Here is a 19,825-nt window from a genome sequence, read left to right on the forward strand (position 1 = left end):
ATTTCAAACGTTTTTCTCAGTTTATGTCTCACAGTACATTCTAAGCATGATTTCTTAGTGCACATTACTACAAATCACAGAGAACGATATTGCATTTTTACTGTACCCAGGACTCTACTTTGAGAATGTTCTGCTTGTCATTTCCTAAAAATAAAGTGAAGAGAAATCAATCTTGTGTAATTAGAGGGCTTAGATGTTAGGGTTTCAGGGTTTTAGCCTATTGAAAGACGGTTGACTCTCTTCTAAGACAACACACACCACACAACAGATGGCCCCCTTCACTATATGTTTTATGGCAAGCATATTTTCAAAGATGCTTTGTAAAATGGCAGTACATTATTGAAAAATTAATATCACAATCAAAGAACTAACATTCACTTAAAATATGCTTTGAATTTAAAAGTTTAATCTGTATTCAAACATATGGGATAAAGCTATGTAATACAAGATACAAGGGTATTTTTCTCGTCATTGGCACATGTTAGCTCTTCTTTTTAATGTTTTAGAATTTTTCCCTCCTTGTGCTTTTACTTTAGATATATAAGTTGGTGGACTTTATTCCCCTTTCTGACTCATTTCTCTGATGTGAAAAAATGGGGCCAAATACTTGGGCTGACACCAGAGGCAACCACAGTCCAGAAATCAAATGTTCAAATTATACTCTGTCTCCCTCTCAGATGAATTGATAAATGATGGTCCAGTCAGAGACATCACACTAACACAATTTCCCAGGCAATCTAACTGGACAGCCCTGGCTCAGACACACAGAGGGGACTCCACGTTCTGCCTTCCAACTCAAATATGGAATGCTGGAGACTCTGGCCGCCCCCCGTCCAGCATGAGGGAACATGTTTGACAAGTAGAACACTATTTTTTTGGAGTAATGACAACAGAATCTGGGCTTTTCAGATCAAGTGATGCAGTGTATAGATAATTCAGGCTGCTAAGCTTTAAAGCGTGGCTGAAGACCTGCGATTCTCGTGCGATTACAAGATTAAAGTGAGATAAATTGGCACTCACAGTTGTGGCAGGTGGCCCCGCTGTATCCTGTCTCCTCGCAAGAGCATTTGAAGCTGTCCCACGTTTGCGAGCACTTCCCTCCATGCTCACAGTGATTGGGCACACATCTGTCAGGAAAAGAGACAAACAGAAATAAACCAACAAACAAATGAGATTTATGAGTGGCCAAATTCCAAGCTGTTTGGGCAATCTATCATTTCAGTGCCAGGTTGCCTTACTGAGGCAATTAATCCTTGTTAGTTTTAGCAGATTAATATGATTCATGATGGAAGGTGCCAAGCACACAGAAGATGATGTATCACAGGCCTGGTGTTTCCCATTTTTGGGTAAATAGTAGATACTCACACCCAGCTGAGGGGCTCATTTGCATATCACAGATTCATTTTGTTTCCCTTTTATCCAAAGACAGAGACCCTCGCCAGATTTCTCCTGGTGAGGGATGGAAGATAAGCCATCTCGTTTCTCTCCTGTTTTCTTCTCTATCAAGGCCAATACCAAGTTGCAGAGGGGTAGTCCTGAGTTTTCCCAAACAATTTTGAGTTTTTGTAATAATGCCATGGCAACAGCAATGGAAACACATTCACCTAATAAGAAAAAAAGTTCTGTCTTTCAAACACTTCCCCCTGAACCTGACTGGGTAGTTTAAGCCACCGACTTAAAGAGGAGCAAGCAAAATAGAGGGGGAAAATAGGGTTTATGTTCAAAGTTATGTCTTTCCATGCATTAGGAAGCTAACTGTGATGACTAAATGTAACTTTTCTGAACCTTGGTGTCCCCATTTGAAAAGTGGGCAATTATATCTATCTTATAAATACTCTAAAAAAATCTTATTTTTTAATTTATTTTAAAACTGATATTTAACATATAATGGGCTACCATGTGATGTCTCAATATATGTTTACATTGTGTAATGTTTAAATCAGAATAAACCTATCTGTCTTCTCCAGCATTTATCATTGCCTTTTATGGTAAAAACATTCAAAGTCCTATCTTCTGGCTTTGTGAAATACCCACTGCATAATCACATCTACAGGCACCCTACTGGTCAGCTGCACTCCTGGACTTCTTGCTGTTTTCTAACTGGAACTTAGTAACCACTGACAACCTTTCCCCAGCCTCTGGTAACCACCGTTCTCCTCCTGACTTCTATGAGAAGTGTCTTGTTAGATTCCACATGAGTGCTATCACATAATACTTCTCTTTTTGTACCTGGCTTATTTCACTTAACACAATAATCTCCCTTCCCAACAACACTGTCACAAAGGACAGGATTCCACCTTTTGTGTGGCTGAATAGAACTCCATTGTGTGGATGTACCATGTTAGGTTTGCAGGTAATGTTCCTGAAGTAGATAAGGGGAAGGAAGGAGAGGGTCAATGAATGAGAGCTGTGCTTGTAAATATATGAGTCACAGCTTCCAGGGCACAATTTCATAGCTTGACTGTATTATAGAAATAGTGAGGTTGAGATCTGTTCTGGAACATTCATGTCAATGGCACAAACTCTTTCCTGTCACCTTATCCCATCTCCTTGCCCCTTTCGGCAATTCGTTTCTTCAACTTCCCCACAACCTGCTTCTTTATAAATCCTTGTTTAAAAAGATTGAAAAGAAGTTATTTAATGTTATGTATTAGAATTCACAGAAGATATCTAGGTTTCAACAGGAAACTCAGATTCAACAGCAGAACCTATAATAGTGAGTCACAGGCAATGGATTGACAGAGAGCCACCTTGCATGGAAACCCTTAATCAGAATGCCCCATGGCCTTTTTGCTACAGAATCTGATAGAGATGGTCTTAGACCATATTCTCCAACCTCTGTTCTTGATTTGTCAACTTTGATGTCTAAGTCTCTTGCAGCAGGGCCCAGTTCAATATGACGTGGAGCCCCTGATTCTTTATATGTGTGCTATTTCTCCACGATTCCTCAGAAACCTTTATTCCTGCAACAAACATGTAATGAGCACTTGTTGTATGCACAGCACTATGGTAAACAGAAGAATAAGCCTCTATTCAGAGCCTCTCAAGACCTTACCATTTATGAAAGTGGATACATTATGTATGAGAACTGTAACAGAGGCAAAAATAAAAATGGCACAACTCAGAGACAAATAAAACAGAATGGAATTTCTTGTGAGAGATCAAATATAGATTTCAGACACAATTCAAAGTTCCTAGGTTGACCTTCAAAGATCAAACAGGACGATAAAAGAAGAAAACAAGAGAAAGAACATTACTAGGTCTAAGTACAATATAAGCAAAGCCATGATCTTGGATTTTCATGAAGGATGGGAAACCCACTCTATGTTTAATAGACACCTACTTCCTTTTCCATATAATCTGGGCTTGATGGAATGAAGGCTACAAAGATGGTCCTCAAAAGACTTTGTAATGTGGCTGTAGGTGGAGATGGGGGTAAGAGTCATGCAAAATACGGAGCAGGAAGAATTTGGTGAGTCACGACAACCTAAGAACTGCTATGGAAGGATTTAGATGCTAGAGGAGTGACAGATGGGAGGCTACAGAAAGGGCTGAACAGAGCTGAGGACATTTTCACTGGGTCTTAAAAGAGGTGTTGCACTTTATGATTAACTGTTGGAAAGTGGTCCTAGTAGAACAGAAACAAGGGGAAGGAAGTACAGCAGCGAGTGTTAGTGGTCCTGAGAGGGAAGGGCCCCCTCACAGCACTGTGCTTGCAGACCCAGGCCCAGGCCACTGCAGCAGGAACCACATCCACCGTGCTCGCTCTCCATGTCACCCTAGAAGGCAAGGAACAGATAGCCCAAATATGCAGGAAACTAAAGCATCCTTGATACTTCAGTGTGAAATTCAGTAAGTATGTGCCTTTGTGTGGTATATTTACTTTCTAAATCATCGTGGGTTAATATTAGCTCAGCCTAATGGTGAGGATCATTTACATCAGCTCATTATATCAATTAATTCAGGGGGAGGTAGTGCAGAAGCCTACTGAGTAGCAAAGGAAAACCAAGTTGGAATCTAAATGTGCTCTAAATAATGCACCAAGTAGAAAATCCACATCTCAGTGATAAAAAGATGACGGTGTACTTGCACGCCAGGGAAGCATAAACCACGAAGTGAGAGTAATGGAATACTCCCCAAATACAAGACTAGGGCTTTCTGAAAAAGTGATTATTAGTACTTCAATGAGATTTTAGCATTTTATTTTTAATGCTGGTTTCTTGCAATTCTTATTTTTAAAATCAACCTTCTTTTGGCGCAGATTATTGGCATTTTAATTCTTAATGGTGGAAAATGTTTTATTTCCCAATCAAGTTGATTGAAACTCAATTTCACACCCTAATATCTTATCACCATATATTTTAACAGTTAGGGCCAATTACCAAGCACAACAAAACACAAATTAACCTAGTGCACTTTTTTTAATTACTTATTTCTTCTCCTGCATAACCATAGCACCATTTGCATGAAATCTAATATGCCCTCGTCACCTGGCTTAGCAATTATTTGTTGGGCTGTCCTTCCCGTCTAAGCTGACACTGCAGAAGGAAGGTATGTTTTTTATGGTTCTTTGCATAATGGGGTGTCCGGCACACACTCAGTAAATGCCTGTGGATGGACTGAGGAAACGAATGTAAGAAATGCTAGAAAGTTACACCACTAAGGACTGGAAAGGAATTTCAGAGGCAATAGCCCTTCCACCATGAGAAATATAAATTATTTTATCTATGATTTTAGTCTTAAATCCAGACTTCAGACTCTTGCTCTAATAAGCTAATTCATTTAGCAGGTCACAGGAAATGTATAATTTGTTCCATGGCATGTCCTAACTTGAAAGTTTGATCCACATCAAAAATGAATCAAAATGACTCGACGCTTCAACTCGAGAAGGACTGGAGTGGGATCAGGAGCATACAGGGGAGAAGTTGGCAGGTGTCAATTTGTTGTGATCAAAGGGCTCCTGAGAAGTGATGCATCCAATTACTCTGGCTCCATACAGCCCTGGGGTCGGAGACTCAGCCACAAGCACCCTCCCCGACAGCGCTGGTCAGAATGCTGTAGATCCAAATGCATTTTTTTTTTCAAATAAAACTTATTGGTACCCCAATCTATGAGGCAAACAAAAGCCATATTTTAAAAAGTCATATGTACAATGATTACTTAATATTAAATTAGTTAACACAGAGTGGCTAGATGCAGGAATTCAGTTTGGAGTTATGGATGGCAGTTGCGGTTTTATTTCACTCAGAGAATGTCATCTATTTCTGCACTTGATTTTATTTGCAAAGCATTGAGAAAACTGGGATCAGTGGATGTAAGATATTTTAAGTGGTATCAGACTTGTTTGTAAGCAAGTCATTTCATAGTTTATTAATACTACTAACTTAACTTGGTATAGCAAAAAAAAATTTTATTTTAGATCTAAAAGATTTAGTCTGACAACATAATTAAATACATTGGTAAATTTTTTGTTTGTTTATTTTTCTTTCCCCTAGTGTTTAAAAGTTTAATAGGGTTGAGATGTAGCTCAGTGGTAGATACAGTTGCCTAGCATGCACAAATCCCTGGATTTCAGCCCTGTAGCTAAAAAACAGAAAAAAAAAAAAAGTACAAAAGCTAAAGTAGATATTTTTGAGTAAAATTTTGCATTAACTTTAAAAGTACACTTGGTTCTGTAGAACCCAGTAGATTGTTACACTGTGCCTCCCAAACTCCAGAGGGAAGTCTGCTCACATGTAAAACAACCAACAGTTCAACATTCATCAGGATGTCTTGCCGTCACTTTCTCCTGAGCCCCTGGTACCCAAAAGTCCTGTTTCTCAACTTTTTTATGCCCAGGAATCACTTGAAAGTCTTACTAAAAAGGATTCTGATTCTTGAGACCTGGGTGGTCTGAGAGTCTGAAACTCTAAGCAGCTCCCAGGTGACACCCACGGGGCTGCTCCGAGGACCTCCCTGGGATCACAGGCTCCAGAGCATTTCAGTGGAGGGAGCTCAAGGAGAACGAAGAACCCAGGAAGAGGAGGAAGAGCTTGAGAAGGGAGCCAGCTATAGGGGGCGACATCTGTGCCTTGCGTGCAGCAGGGCACCGCTGATAGGTTCACACATTTCTCCTAAAACTGCTGCTTCCTTAGGCTCTCCAACTGCCTTGTGGGATCCACTCAGAGTGACATATAATAATCTCCTCATCTCACTTAGTGAGTTTAATCATTTCACAACCTGCCTGTAGACTTCATAAAATTCACCGAACGTGCTCGCTGCCTGTAAAGACAGTTTCATTTCACCTTAACACCAAGTTCAGAGCTGCCAATCTCAGCTCAGATTCTCCCCTGCTTAGTTCCTTCACAGATAGCAGTGCTAGGATATTTAATCTGGTTTTAGATTAATGCAGATTTTATACCACATTAAATATGCCTTATTCTGAACTTTTGAAGGGAAAGGACTGCTTCTCCATTACTGATAGGTTATTTGTGAACCATGGGAAAATTATTCTAAATGGTGTATATGTTACCACTCCAGTATAAATTATCTCTTCAACTTAAAGTTTTTTCCCTTCATCTCAACACCAAGTTTTATTTTTGCTCTTTAAGACAAGAATTCCGTTTAGAATGTTTGCATTCTTAAATACAATTTCTCATGCTCTTGGCTCTCTCAGCTATTTCTATAATCACAATGAAGTTTTTCTTCTGCATTAACTTTTATATTGACCTCAACAATATTTTAGTACTTTTATTCTCATCTTAATTAGATTTCAATTTTTGTTGAAAGTATATTCTCTGTGGAGTATATATCACTACCTTACATTCTTCTGTTATATTTCTTCTGTCTGAATGGAAATTATATAGAAGAGTAATTATAATTTCAGGAACTAATTTAATATTTCATTACTATATAACAATATTATAGAAATGCTAATGTTATATTGATGGTGCTTCTTCAACAAGCATTTATTTATGGAAATACTTGAAAGCAGAGATATTTATTGTACCTACTATATTATGTCCAAACTTTACATTAAAAAGTAATCAACCAACTTTGGTTTGCATCTATCCAACAATTACACATTTCTGCACTGACTATAATACTCATTAATTTTAGCCTTATACAATATAAGTATCTTAACTTGGATTTTCTAATTTATAAATTGTTTTGTTATAATAAACCAGAGATCACTTTATATTATTTTGTTAATTTACCAAGCGCTTTATTTTTAAAATGCATTCCCTATTTTTTTATGAATAAAAGGTCCTTAAAGGGATTATATGCTCACAGAGAAAACCCTGCAGTGTTCAGCAATTCCTTCACCTGTTTCCAGGTTAAACTGCATTGAACCTAAACAAATAACAGCAAGTTCTTTGTAATCAGTCAGTTACCTGCTACAGGCAAGGACTTCAAAACAAACTCTGGAGAATAGAGAAAAAATAAAGTTTTGTCTTCAAGAGACTCTATATGGTGTGGAATGTTGTGATATTTCACTACATAATTATTGATACATCATTGTTTATTTTCATGAGTATTCCATGTATCCTACCTAATCTTGCATCAAAGAAAACTTAGGAATACATTATTTTTAAGTAATACCAGCACAGTTTTTTGTTGAAAAAAACTGCACATAATAGCTACACTATACTTTGTTGCCAAAAAAATAAATTTCCATGAAATATGCAACAGTTGTATGGTAATTATAAGTCAGATATATGTATAAGCCTCACATTTAAAATGCTGGAATGGGATTAAGATAGTAAATCAGTGCTGTAAGAGTGTGCTAAGGCTTTATAGAAGACTCGGTCTTTGAAAATTTAGTTGGGTAGCCTGCAAGGAGGGACAGCAGGGGCCTGCTCCAGGTGGGGTAAGTGTGAAAACTGGCTTTGGAATGATGCACGGTGAGCAGAGGCTTATGCCCAGGAGGAGATTGGTAGTGGAGTACTGATGTGCACCCAGCTGCCCCGTCCCTGTCCTCTAATAAGCCCCTGCTGACACTCAGGTATCCCACCTCCTTTGCACAGTCATGAGCCCTTTGGAAGGGAAGACTCTCCAGGAGACAGGCCAGAGCCAGGATTCCTCAGGAGGTTGTTAAGCTATTGCCGGTTGTTCCCTTAAATCTCAACCACCCTCTGTGGCAATAGGATCTACTCTTGACCTACAGCCACCAGCTAAAGGTCACGTTTCCCAGGCCCTCTTTAAGCAAGGAGGCCTGAAACTGGGCAATGGTGGTAGAAGGGCTGTGGATGTCCTCTGGATTAACCCATAAAACAGAAGGGCCTGGGCTTTTCTCTCCTCATGAGCCTGTGAGCCTGAGACCTGGAGCAGGTGTCTCACAGCACAGCAGGGTGCAAGGGAAAGTAAGAACTCTGGGTTCCCAGTAGCACACCATGTCACACCACCCACCCACGTGTGTTCATAAGAGAGAAATAGCAAGACTCCTATATGGCTAAATACACCTATCTTGAGTCTTCGTTACAACCTCAAGTATATCCTAACTAAAACAGAGGTGTAGATTCTCTACCCTGGTGTTGACCTACATCTTTTCCTCTTTGTAGGACAGAATACACTGGGTGATTGCTGTTATCCAAATCATCATGTGTGGTCTTGTCTTGCTTGCAACTGAAGACAAACAAACGGATAGATATTAAGTTTATGAACATACATTAAGTTCCAACTGTAGAGGAATTTTCCTGGAGAATATAGCTTTATTGATTCACTCAACATATACTTATGAGTGCCTACTATGTCTAGTAAACTGCCATTTGATGAAAGATTTTTTAAAAATTTTTTTTAATTTTTAATTTTTTTTAATTTTCTTCTTTTTACCAGGAAGTCTTAGTTGAAAGAGAGAATATTTCTGGGAACTTGCATGATGATGCATATTCCATAAGAAGTTCTGAGCTTTATTCATAGGTAAAACAAAGCCAGACCTTCAGAGGCCTGAACAGAAGAAATTTATGATCTTAATCCCTAATAAAAATGGTTTTCACAAACTGATATTTAGATCATTTCCTTTATCACTAGTCATGAAGAGATATTGGTGGGTCTTAAAAAAATAATGTTGGTTGATAAACACACAGTTTAAAATATTAAGGAATGAATAAAATGCAGAGTAGACAGGAAAGAGCTAACTAAGGCAAGATCAGCTATAAGAGTAAGTTTTAGTGCCCCACGTAGAGGATCACAAAGTCTGGAGCGGAATGAATGGCAAAGAAACAGAGGGATTAAAGGGGCTCCATTATCAATCCACTACTTAGAGCTAAATTAATTTGAAATGCCTCAGATACTCTGTGTTCAGGAACTGTGATAACCAGTGACATTTTCAGTAGGAAGCAATAACTTCTCTCAAATAACAAGGAAATTTCAAATCCCATTGAAACTTTAAAACAATAAGTTTCAAACTTAAACTCATAATTTGCTTTTCTTTTCCCCAAAATGAACTAAATTTAGCATAGCTGTAAATCACATCCTTCCATAAGTGTTATTTAGCCCTATCTCAGCCTCTTCCCCTGCCGTGGGGGAGGAGATACCAACTGAAGAGACAAGCCAAACAGAAAGGTGGCGCAGCTTAGAATGCACCTGGATGAGCTGTGTGTGCAGTAAGTATTGAGTCTGCATTCCTTGCATCTTTTCTATGGGTAACTTTGATTTCATCACCACTGATGAGCCTTTGAAGACTAATTGCAATGGCAGATTAGGAAAATTGGGGGGCCAAGCATAAATAAGGAGACAAAGAGAATGTCTAGGAAAATATAGTCAGTTTTCTGCCATGACATAAGCAGACCATATCTATACACATGTGCTCTGTGTCCTATCTCTTGTCTTTTCAAGTACAAAGTCAACTCAGCCACCACCTTCCCCAGAATTATCAACTTCCTCCTCTCCTGAATCAGTCCCCTCCCTAGGCAGCAATTCGTCTCCTTTAAGAGGAATAGAAAAACTCTCCCTTGTGACTCTGGAGGCCATTCTAGTTCCTGCCATTCTTCTCTGATCCCTTTCACATTGCAAAACTCTTCAAAGTGTTGGGCAACGAAATTGTTTCCATCTCAATCAACTCTGATGTCAAATCCCCTCAGCTGTCCACGAGACCTCCTTTGGTCAAAGGCGAATGTAATCTCAATTTTCCCAGTCTATGAATGTGTTTGAACTTATAGTTGGTCTGCGCTGAACTCCAATTCATTGCCTTCCAGTGTCAGGATTCCCCAGGGCTCAGTGCTGGCTCTGAGAAGGCTCTGGAATTACATTTCTAGGAGAAATTGAGAGCTTCATGTCTGCGACCAACAGACTCCGAGACATATCCTTGTCCCGAGCAGGAACAAACACATCTTTTGATTTCACTCTCTAATTTTGATACACCCTGTTCTTCTTGATTCAGTTAACGACACCACCATCTGTCCAGTTATTCTTAACTGGAAACTGGACGTCATTCTTTACTACCCTCTTTGTCTCACTTCTACATCAGTCATTGATTGATAAAGCTTTGTGAAGGAAACTGGGGCCTGCCCCACATGGAACCACTTCCCTGTGTGTCCGCCACCAGCTCAGCACACGAACACCTTTCCCCAGATCTTGAGGTTCTCTTACTGGGCTGCTCCTCTTCCTTCATCCCTTCTTTCAATTCATTCTCAATCAAATGGCCAGAGTGACCCTTCAAATGTCACTTTATAAACCACTGATGGGTTCTCATTTTATTAGGGAGCATCTGAGCTCTTCTGCACAGGTCCTCTGGCTTCCCATGGCCGCCTCACCCTCCTCTTCCCGCTGGTTATCTGGCCACACCTGGTCTTCGCTGGGCCCTGCTTGTTCCTTACAGCCTTTGCTCACGCTGCCTTGTTTCTCATGCACTCTTTCTGCATCTTCACAAGAAAATGGTCTTTTGTCTCCTTCATTTCTTACATCAATGTGATTTTTTTCTGACCTCCCTGTCTGAACAGGTCACCACCCTCGTCTCCATCACCGTTTTCTTCTCTCATTTACTTATCACGGTTTCTAGTCGCATCCCTCCTGCTGCTCTGCTCTGTCAGCCTTCTCCATCCGCCTGTGTTTCCACCATGGTTGGGCCACGTCTGCTTCCTCCCCATTTCTGAGGCATTGCCTGTGGCCCAGTCTAGCACGGAGCTCAGTGCAGAACTGCTGATGGACGTGGAAGGAGCACTGACAAGCTGAAGACGCTGGGGATCACTTTCTGAACCTCTTGCTTACAGATCCATATGGAGAAGTAGAGAATGACTCAGGTTTCTACATTCTAAATGTGTCTTGGGCTGTTGGTTCCTTCTCCCAAGTCTATCACACTACTCAAGTCTGTTGTAGATCCTAGATCTATAACACAGTTACTGATTATTAACAAGTCAAATTATCTGACTGAATTTTACATGACTTCCTCATTTACCAGAATGCTATTTTCACTCATGGGAAGAAAACACACATCTAACAGAAATCCTTTTATCTGCAAAATTAGTGAAGGCTTTACACATTGATAGGACTATCAAAATAGCAAGAGGAAATCTGGGTAAATGCACTAGTTATGCAAAGAAATAATTTCACAAGTTAATCAATACATGATACAAAAACTATAATAAAACAATAGCCACAAAAGAATGAACACACCAGAGATTTATTTACAGCTATCCTTTACTCAAGAAAGTAGTGATATTATAAATTTTATTGGATACTATATGATGTATTTTCTTATAGGAGAATGATTAAATATTTTAAAGGAAGTGAAATTATTACTAAAATTACCATAAAATCAGTAACTCAATTAATTTTTTAAGTTTTTTTTCTTCCAAATTCAAACAAGAAGTTATAGTTAAGTATAAAATTGTTGGAAGTTTAATGAATCAGAAAAATTATAGTCCTTGAAGGAGAATGGCTATGTGAATTGGTTCACCATTCCTTACAAACCTGAAATCCAACAAACGTTCCCTTAGATAGCCAGCATGGCCCCTGGTCTCTCATGTCCAGTAAATTTTTTTTAAAATTTATTTATTTGTTCTAATCAGTTATACATGACAGCAGAATGCTCTTTGATTCATTGCACACAAATTATGTACAGATTTTGACTTATCTGGATGTACCCAAAGAAGGATCACACCATTCATACAATCATACGTGTATCTAGGTATGATGTCCATCTCATTCCACCATTGTTCCTACTCCAATGCCCCCTCCTCCCTTCCCTTTGGCCTCATCAAAAGTTCCTCCACTCATCCCATCCCCTCCCCCCATGGACTAACATCCACTTATCAGAGAAAACATTTGGCCTCTGGTTTTTTAGGGATTGGCTTACTTTGCTTAGCACGATATTCTTTAACTCCATCCATAATTTTATTCTCTTTTATTACTGAGTAATATTCCATTGTGTATATATAACACAGTTTCTTTATCCATTCATCTATTGAAGGGCATCTGGGTTGGTTGCACAGTTTGGCTATTTTGAATTGTGCTGCTATGAACATTGATGTGGCTGTGTCACTGTAATATGCTGTTTTTAAGTCTTTTGGGTAGACCAAGAAGTGGGATGGATGTGTCAAATGATGGCTCCATTCCAAGTTTTCTAAGGAATCTCCATACTGCTCTCTAGATTGGCTGCACCAATTTGTAGACCCACCAGCAATGTATGTGTGTGCCTTTTCCCCCATATCCTAGCCAACACTTATTGTTATTTATATTCTTGATAATTGCCATTTTGACTGGAGTGAGACAAAATCTTAGAGTAGTTTTGATTTGCGTTTTTCTAATTACTAGAGATGTTAAACATTTATGCCCAGTAAATTTTGACCTTGTATGCCAGAGACACTGTGAGGTTTGCTCCTAATTTCTAAAAAGTAAAAATAAAAACAGTCACCAGTAAATAACTGAGCCAAAGACAAGAATCCATTATTATGTGGTTTTTGATATTGAGTTCTCATGGCTTTGGGATACAGGATGTTCAGGACTTTCCTAAGACCCAGACACATTTGATCCCTGACTTAAACACTGAAACAGCCCCTATCCAAAGGAAAGATCTGATCAATTTAACAATTGCAGACCAAAAGGATTTGAGTCTTCTTGAACACTAACAAATGCATTGCTTTATGTTTTAGCTGAACAGTTTGTAGAAGACGTGTTCTAGATTTCTTAGAAGTCAGTAGTATAAATACAAACTTCTGTCTCCCTACAAGAGCAAATTATTTGTATGTATACAATGAATTTTATACAATGTGGGAGGGATTAGTTATAATTAATTTATAATTAGCTATAATTAATTTCCAGTAGGTAAAGGTAGCAGAAAGTCTCAAATGAAAGAGTCTCTTGGCCATGCAAATTATTTATACAGTCTTTGATATATAGCTATGTTCACATCTAGTAATATCACTGATGATCTTTTCATTTTATTCTAGACCTTAAGTTAATAACCTATCAAGATTATGGTGACATGAAAATGTCATAAATTAGTGTGTAATTTAATATATTTTTAATTCTAAAATTCATATCTACTCACTTCTCCTGGTTTAGAAGAAAATTCAGACCATTGAAAAGGCTGGTAAAATTCAGAGTCAGGAAGAATTATAGGCTCCTTATTTATTCCCCTTAGTTTATAGATGAAGAAACTAAAAATTGTGGCAAATCTCTGAAATTACTTTTGTTCAAGGTTACAGAGCATACTTGTGATACGGTCAGGACTTGGGCACAAATGCCTGTCTAATACATTTTAATATTTCAGAATTGTCATAAGTCACAATAGAAGATCATAGCTCTAAACTTGAGATCTTTGGAAAGCCCAAAATATACACACAAATGATTCTTACTCTCTAACAATGAGCCAACAAACAAAAGATTCATTAATTGCCTTTAAATGATGTGAACATCTTTTTTCTGGTCATATTCTTTTCAAGGTGTGACTTCATCTCATTTCCTTAAACACTAAGACTAAATAAGCATAGTGTGTGTGTGTGTGTGTGTGTGTGTGTACGTTTACTATTTGTACAATGAAGACACTGAAATGAACATTCTGACATTAATTTTATAGCTGATTCAAACTGTGGTTAACCCTTTAAGCAGGTGCTACCCTTTTATTAGCGTCTTCACTGTTTAACTTATTTGTTTTTCCTGGAAAAATTGCTAATGCCTTTGGGAGACAAGGTTGCAAATTGAGCTGGTTAGAATGTTCTCTGTCAGTGGAAATTTGTGAAAAATCATTTGAAAAAAAAAGGGGGGGGGGATGATTTTTCTACCAGAGATGAAGGATTTGGAGATATTTGAGGGAAGGCAGGGAATGGGTGTGGGAGACCCCCCAGGTGGCCACAGGGTGCTGCACTGGCAGTCCTGTGACATCTGGATTGGTCTATCCTGTAATTTACTGTCTCACAACAGTCCTAAATTTCTGTAGGAAATTTTCCTGTTTCCTGTATAAAACCTGGACCTGCACATGAAACACAGTCAATTCTCAATAAATGCATGTTGATTAACAGCTGAACCAAAGAAAAGTTTAAGGAACTTCTCATCACCTGTTAGAGATGTTCTAGCACAAAAAGAATTGAAAGACTTTAAGGTTGTAAAAAATATTTTTTAGAAAGCATCTGCTCTTACTACTTCCTCTAGGGAGGCACATAATTATGGCCACACACTAAACAGCTTTCCAAAGGTCACACAGCTTCTGATTGCCAGAGATAAATTTCTGAGATTAATATCCTTAATCCTTGTCTCCAAGCATTCTTCACACTTGTTTCTTTGGCTGTTAAAAAAAGATAGAAAAACCCTGTTCAAAAATCTGATCTCATGAAAGTTGATAAATAGTAGGAGATAGAGCCAGCTTGCAGACTAGTTCTTCCATCATTATATAATGGTTTGTTTTAGGCAAGATTTCACATAACCTGTTTAAGAACATGGTGATTAAAGTGAAATCTTTTAACCCTTTTTGTATTCTCAGCAGTTTCCAAAAAGGTCTGTTGACTACTGTTACATCTCTGCCTACCAGAAGGCAGTAACTGGCTGATCACCCACTAATATCATTTCTTATACTAATGGTTGGCTAAGCAAGAGTTCCTAGTTCACATGATGTGTAACAACTTCATGTAAATTAATTTGATTATATCTCAACATCAATTGCTGAAGATTGTCCTAGTTACTGTTGTATAGTATTGGACACAATGGTATCTTAGAGCTTTATTTGAGACCACCTCACATTTAAATAACAACAACAAAAATGGGAAGCTGGTAGTATAAGCAAAATGACTACCATTACTAAGGACTAAAAATGAAATGCCTAAAGACATCTGTAATATCTACTGAAAAAATGACTAATGAGAAGTGAGCAGTATTGTGCACCTTGCTTATAAATAGAAATAACATTTATTGAGCACTTATTATGCTCTATGCAGTGTAGGAAGCATGGAAGAAAACTTGGTAAAATCAGTATGATGTGGTGTTATTGCAGAGGAATGGCAGGGATTCTGAGCATACATGGGGTCATACAGAAGATGCTCCCGTGGGGTAGCATAAGTAATCACCGTGACATGATGCTGAGTCTGCTCTTCAGCATAACTTGTGCATGCCACAATTCCATCATTGCTGAGCCTATCATAACTGAGAGAGCAAGAAATATCTAGCTATTTTCATACATGATTTAAAGTGGCATTAAATGCTACATAGTTGTTTTATTTTTTAACAATCCCGTAAATTAACTACAGTCACTTAAATGTTGCTATCTTCCAACGAGGCTCTCTTAATCTCCAATTCTAGTTTTAAGTTAAGAAATCAAGACTGTACCAATGATTCCACCAAACTATACTGCAGTCATTGTTCTGTAATAGTTATGCACATTATAAAGATGTTGCTATAAAGTCATTATTCAATTATTCATCACTTCACTAAAGACAGGAAAAAGTATAATAGGTCAATGAACAGCTTTTTTTTTTTTTCAATTTCAGAGTAATTAAATTTCAAGATCCCTCAATGCTGGACCACTTTCAAGAAAATAATTTATCTTGAATGGAAATAATCTTAAGTAAAGTAATAACAATGAAAACCTAACTATTTTATCAGCAGGGACTTGACTTCATAAATGGTCACAAAATGATGTGACATGCTTAATTTTAATTACAAACAGCTCATTTCTGCAGATTTATTATCTTACATAAAACCGGGCTCACTGCCCTTACAGAAAAGTGGATAGCTTCTAATTTGCTTCTGGTTAGAGGATCTTGATCCTACTTTTATTCTCTTCAAGTTATTATAGCATTAACATTTATGTTGAAACAGTTGAGTCTTTCTCAGCATTTCAAATAATTAATACACTCTGTTTTTAGGGGCTTATACCTTCGTAGCATAAATGTATTCCTGAACCTAATTTCTCATGCATAACTTTGAGCTTATTACAGGAATTTTTGTCATTTGATTTTTTAAATTGTCGATTGCTTTTGTCACTACTGCAAGGCAAGTCTCACTATAGATGTTTCCTTTCCCAGTAGAGTGACAAGTTTCCATTGTATGTATGTGCACTAAAAAGCAAGTAAAAGTCCTTAGTACTTCCTTTTATGTGCCTCTAGGAATTGTTTATGGTTGATCATAAGTGAGACTAACTCAGGACATACCACCAAAAATAGAACTCACCCCACACCCCCAAATAAATTCTATTCTCCCAAATATATCCAACTTACCCAAATAATTGACTGAATTTCTGCTTGATTTCCCTAACCACATGTATAACACCGAGGGTAAAAATTTGATTCCACACCCCATGTTCATCCAATTGCACTAACAGACACATCTAGTAGCATGTTAACACCAACAAAAGACTTTTGTGTTAGTCAGTTTTCTGTTATTGTAACAAAATACCTGAGAAAACCAACTTAAAAGGAGGAAAGATTTGTTTTGTCTCATGGTTTCAGAGGTTTCAATCCATGTGCTTGACTTCATTACCTTGGTTCTGGGGTGAGGCCAAACATCATGGTAGAGAGCATGTGGTGGAGCAAGTGGCTCACATTATGGTGGCTGGCAAATGAAACAGAGAGAGGAGGGACCAGGATTCCAATATACCCTTCAAGGGCATGGTCCCAATGACCTAACTTCCTCAAACTAACCTCACTTACTAAAGTTTCCATTACCTCCCAATACCAAAGTCTTTCACAGGTGAGTTTTATTAAAGTTTTGGGGAACATTGAAGATCCAAATCATAATATCTTAAAAATAACCAATTTTTTCTTTGGTGGAAATCACACAGAGACTAAAATCAGAAACAAACAAACAAACAAAAAGGTAAAAATCTTCATGAGAAGAATAAATAATAAATACACAATTCCTCTCTGGTGGAGCAAATCTGATGTAGGTGCTTTCAAAGACCAGTTTCAAAGTGATTAACTTCCAAATAAAAGTTGGCTCAAGGGAAAATTCAAAATGCTTTGTAAAACAAAACTACAGGAGCAAAGCTGCTTTTTTTAAACCTATTTATTAGGGTTTGGTGGAAGGAGGACGAGAAGATGGCACTGCCGCCCAGTCCCAATGAGTAGCTGCCCCTCACACACCTCAGCACAGTTGCATCTGAAGATCCCAACACATATTTCAGTAGGTGAAGTGACAGGGATGATGACCACACTCATCCTCCTGCTTGAGAGACGTAGATCTCAGGAGGCATGAGGGACACCAGAGTTAGGAAATGTCTGTGTTCATTTTCACTTGGCATGTATGCTAGAGTCCTGGGCCTCTAAGTGAAGCTCTATCACACACTGAGTTATTTCACCACAAACCAGTGTTCTGGGCACAAAGGGCACAAAGGTTTTCCAGGGCAGGGTATTAGTTTCCTATAGCTGCTGTAACAAATCACCATAGTGTCTTAAAGGAACAAAAATTTATTTTCTTGCAGTTCTGAAGGCTCGAAGTCCATAATGTGTCCCTAGTGCTGTGGAAGTTCTTTCTGGAGACTGTAGGGGAGAAATAATTCCATTGCCTTCCCTCCTTTGAGAGGCAGCCTGGTTCCTTAGACCTTGTGGTCTCCTTTCCACCTTCACGGCCAGAGCATGGTCTGTTCTTCCCTCACCCCGCTGCTGAGTTCTCTCCATTTCTAACTCCACTGCCTCCTGCTGATAAGAATATCCATCTATCCTCTCATAAGTATAGGTGTTACTGTGTTGAGTCTAACTATATAATAAAAAATAATCTCTCCATTTCAAGGTCCTTAACTTAGTCACATCCGGAAAGTCTCTTGTGTCATGTAAAGTTATAGGTCCCAAGAACTGGAGCATTTTGGAGATCATCTTCCCACCATAGGCAGGGGGCTGCTTTTCTACCAGTATCAGGAGGGGATCTTGGCATTGAAATAGAATATAACTTCCTCGACTTTCAAGCAAAATGAAGAATCAACATGGAAGAAACCCAGAAATGGAATAATGTGCCTGAGGGCCATGTTGCCCCACTAGCCAGATGCAGATATTTACGTAAAAATGAAAATTAGTTTCAATTAAATCAAAGTAAAATGCTATTTCTTCCACTGGGCTGTGCTAGACATACTTCAAGTACTCAGCAAGTATATGTGGCTAGTGGCCACCATACTGGACAATGAGGATACAGAATATCTCAATCATTGTGGCACTGCAGCTTTCTCTGAAGTTAGAGTGATCCTGGGGATAATAAACCATAATGCAGTGCACAGTGGGAGAGATCTATTTCCTGACTGAATGCCAATGTAATCCCTCTCTCTCTATCTCATGCATGGAAAACGTATATGAGAAATGAAATCAAAGTGTTTATCTCTATTCTGCTCCCAAAATGTTTGTGCTAGCTATACTTTTTTTTTCTGTTTGAATGTAGTTTGGAGAAAAAAAAATTCATGTTCCTAAAATGATCTTTATTTCAAGAAAAAGTTAAGGCAGGTTGGTATTGGGAAATCTATATTCTGGGAAGAATGAGATTCCAAATGTTCTATCTTTATGTTTTACAAAAAGTCAGGGCTCCTTCTCCTGACTGTGGGCACAAGTCTGCCTTTCCTCCTTCTGCTCTTACCTAGAGGGGCCCTCTCCCTACCTCAAGACCTGGGGCAAAGCCTCGGCCTCTCTGTAGGAGAGAAGCCTTCTCAAGTCAGTGCTCTTCATTTTTGCCTTCACTAGTGGAAGGAGATCAGGCCCATGAGTTGGAGAGGTACAATAGGAAAGTTGTACCAGGTTTTCAACATAGCATCCCAACCAGTGGGCACCTGTTTCTGCTCATAAGTCAATCCTGAGTATCATCAGCTCTGGATTTGATTAAAAGCGTACGAGTTTGGTATCAAACTAAGAATATGGAAAAATGCTGAGAGAGATCCACTGTTTCTTTCTAATGCTAAAAAGGAAATAAAATCTATTGTTTATCATGAAAGATAAATAGACCATAGCCTATTCGATTGATGCCACATCATGCAGATTTTTGAAATATTAGACCTCTTGATTCATGAAGCAACATGAAAACTCTATCTGTGATTTCTGATGGTATTAATAGAAATGATATATATTAGTTATTAACCATTATCAGCAATATTAAAAAAAATTAGAGAAGTGATCACCACTTCCCTAAAGTGAAAAGGCCATAATAAAGCCATTGAAGGCTTTGAGTCTTAACAGATGTGGTTCTAGATGTTTCTTAAAAGGAGAAAGATCCTATAACAGAGAGAAAGGGCTGGAGATACACTGCAGATATGGTCCCCCGATCTAACCATTGCCCCCCTTTGAATAACTAATGACATGGAAGATTTAAAGAAATGCCAAAATGATCTTTCTTATGTTTTCTTGTTTGAAAAACCTATGCGTCATAGTTACTGCTTATTATTTTTTGAGGGGGAAATGCTCTGAGACTTTGTTCTTTTTTCAAAACTGCCTTGAGTATAAGATAG

General features: G+C 38.3%; 1 protein-coding gene across 1 annotated transcript in view; it reads right to left on the minus strand.

Moving 5' to 3' along the window:
- The window catches only part of Cntnap2 (contactin associated protein 2), a 1,323,006-nt gene that overhangs the window by 756,402 nt on the left and 546,779 nt on the right, over positions 1-19,825 (minus strand). The window contains exon 11 of the mRNA XM_071605412.1: positions 1,021-1,127. Within this exon, the coding sequence (XP_071461513.1) occupies positions 1,021-1,127 (107 nt within the window). The remainder of the gene's footprint in view (positions 1-1,020; positions 1,128-19,825) is intronic.

Source organism: Marmota flaviventris, chromosome 1 (assembly GCF_047511675.1).
Source record: "Marmota flaviventris isolate mMarFla1 chromosome 1, mMarFla1.hap1, whole genome shotgun sequence".
In the NCBI taxonomy this organism is placed as follows: Eukaryota; Metazoa; Chordata; class Mammalia; order Rodentia; family Sciuridae; genus Marmota; species Marmota flaviventris.